A 2865-nucleotide genomic window follows, 5' to 3' on the forward strand; every position below is an offset into this window, starting at 1 on the left:
CTAAATTTAATTCTTCAATATCTTATTACAATAGTTTACCTGAAACTTCACCAGAGAGCTCACTGTCACTGAAACTATAGCCTAATGTCCCTGACATTTTTATGGAGTTCATTGTGACCCTCTGATTGTGGAGAGGAGTAGCAATGCTGGTTCACAAACATTGTCAGTCACCTGCAGAAAGCAGCTCGCTGCCTGGTTGGTGCTTCACTGAAACCAGGTAGGACTTCCTTCTGAGCAAGATCAAGAGGTTTCCCAACTCTGTGATTGTAAGAGTAAATGCCAGACAGGATAACTTCTGGTGACCTGTTGACCAGGTGGTGACCAGGTGAACTGGTAGAAATTATTCCAATTCCATCTTTCAAGTTCCTTTTAAAAAGATAAACTTTTCTCCAGAAATGATGTTAAATCTGAACCATACCATTCAACATATCTACCATAGCTAAATTCTACAACCATAGTTCCCTGTTCAGTCTTGCAGACATGTAGCTTTATTGTGAACAACAGGCCATGTATCCGACAGTGGTCCCATTTGTTTTAATAGAGCACATATGTCAGTTTGGCAAGGGGATATTGTGGTCTGTGATGTAATGTTGCAGCACTTTATGTTGCTCATATTTGTGTGCTCTGATTGCCATGCAAAAAAAAAAAAAAAATGTTACCAGTCATGTAAAAACAAAGCCCCTATAGTCACAGTGGTGTCTGATCCCTCAAAATGTGTGAAATTACACTGTGATGTTCACACAGAATTAACTTTTACTAACACAAGTTTCTCAGGCCCTACTCTGACCTTAGCTGCACAGGACTATAGAACTTTGTGTACTGTCAGCCTTGAGGTAAATATAACCCTATATAAAGGACCGTCTTCTTGAACCCCCATTTCCTTCGCTTTAATTAATCATGATATTCCTTTTACCTGATCAGCAGCCTCTAAATAATACAGAGGAACAGAAACCCTGATCCTTGATGTTGAAAGCAGTATAATTCTTGTCATCTTATTGCTATTGTGGACTAAATTCCTGTTATATCTTCTGTGTTAGCTACTCCTTAAATACTTGTCTTAGTTATATTTCTACATTCTGTACTTTTCTCTAAATTGTCTTAAATGAACCTTTGAAATCTGAAACTAATTAAAGATTTGGGTGGAAAACAAGACATTGACTTTCTCAGTCTTTAGTTCCTGGGTCAGTCCAAGTTCACACGGGACTCCTGCAAGATCACATGTACTGTGTTGACTTGGTCCATGTTCATCCCTCAAGCAGTGACACTCACTGTTGTTCATTGAAGATGTTGGCACATCTCCCCAGTTGAACAAAGTCCTGAATTATGTCCGAATATGTAAAATGTGTGATGAGGTAGGTCTCTGGAGGTCCTTGAAGAAGGCTTCAGACAAAATCTGAATCTTTGGGGGGGGGGGCATTATTGTATGTGCAGGCACCTGCTCCTTCATCTGCGGGTTCAATCTTCATCCGCTGTTAACTATGGAAACATAAGCCAGGTCACAGAACTTGGGAATCACAGACACTGTGGACTTGTGGCAGCCTGGGAGGCACTGAAATCTGTTTTAGTTCCAGGGACAGACAAGAGAATCTGTTCAGTTTTCACTGAAAGGTGAAATGTTTCCTACCACAGAGCTCTGAGAAATTTGCAGTCTTAACAAGATTGTGCATCTGTGCTAGATTTATCACACGTGAGTCAGTTAGATTTGCCACCACTTCATTTAAGTGACTGCATGTTTATCTCCTATGCTGTACATGTCATTATAATGTATCATTACACTGAGGACCTGCATTAAGTAAACATCCTTCTAACAACCATTCACAGTAATCTAATGAATCACATAAATCCCCACCATTTCAGGAAATGGGTGTCCCACAGGTTTCCTCATGAAAGCTAATCACCATTGGAAACTGCCCAGCATCTAAGGTAAAGTAAACTAAAGAAACAAACAACAAATGTCTTTGCTGAAATCAATCACCGTGGATCCAGAGCTCCCCCTGGTGTCTTTGGTGTTCCCTGCATTCCAGCCCTGCTGTCTTCACCCTGGGAGGTTTCTGTTTGGGCTGACCCTGACTTCTCCTCACTGTGTTATTTGTACAGTAATACATGGCTGTGTCTTCAGGTCTCAGGTTGTTCATTTCCAGATACAGGGTGTTCTTGGCATTGTCTCTTGAGATGGTGAATCGGCCTTTCACAGAATCTGCATAGTATTTCTGACTTCCATCATACCATATAATTGCAACCCACTCCAGCTCTTTCCCAGGAGCCTGGCGGACCCAGTTCATTCCAGCACTACTGAAAGGGAATCCAGAGGCTACACAGGAGAGCTTCAGGGACCCTCCAGGCTGCACCAAGCCTCCCCCAGACTCCACCAGTTGCACTTCACACTGGACACCTGCAAACACAAAGACATCAGGTCAGGAAAGTTTCACATGACCACTGTTTCTCTATATCATCTCACATACTCAGTGTCTCCCATTCTCCATAAATTACCTCCTAAGATAACAACAAGGTAAATCCAGCTGAGCCCGAACTCCATGGTTAATGGTCCCTGTTCTGTCCTGAACAAGGACTGGGGACACCTTGGAATCCCAGTCTGGGCTCTTCTTCCAGAGTGTCATGGTCAAGGCTGGGCTGCTTTTCATGAGCAGAGTGGCCTTATTTGCATGCCCTCCTACTATATAGGGAGATGTGTGGTTGAATAGTGACATGAGGGGCATGGTACCAGAGTGCGACTCGTCAAGGAAGTATGTCTGCTAAGAATTCCTCCCCAGCCATGGTCAGTTTGGCTCAGTTGGTTGGAGCATCCCCCTAAACCAAAAGAAAGTTTCAAACCCAGGCTGGCTTGTGTGTGGGAAGCAAGTAATC

The 2865-nt window shown here is 42.9% G+C and overlaps 1 gene segment (V, D, J or C); it reads right to left on the reverse strand.

The window, feature by feature from the left end:
• Positions 1-1967: 1967 nt before the first annotated feature.
• Positions 1968-2584, reverse strand: LOC129076590 (immunoglobulin heavy variable 3-33-like). The segment is given in 2 exon segments: positions 1968-2392; positions 2491-2584. Coding segments are annotated over 2 exon segments (471 nt in total).
• Between the last annotated feature and the right edge of the window lie 281 nt (positions 2585-2865).

Source organism: Pteronotus mesoamericanus, unplaced genomic scaffold, assembly GCF_021234165.1.
Source record: "Pteronotus mesoamericanus isolate MK-2021 breed Mesoamerican mustached bat unplaced genomic scaffold, CSHL_Meso_final contig_61, whole genome shotgun sequence".
NCBI lineage: Eukaryota > Metazoa > Chordata > Mammalia > Chiroptera > Mormoopidae > Pteronotus > Pteronotus mesoamericanus.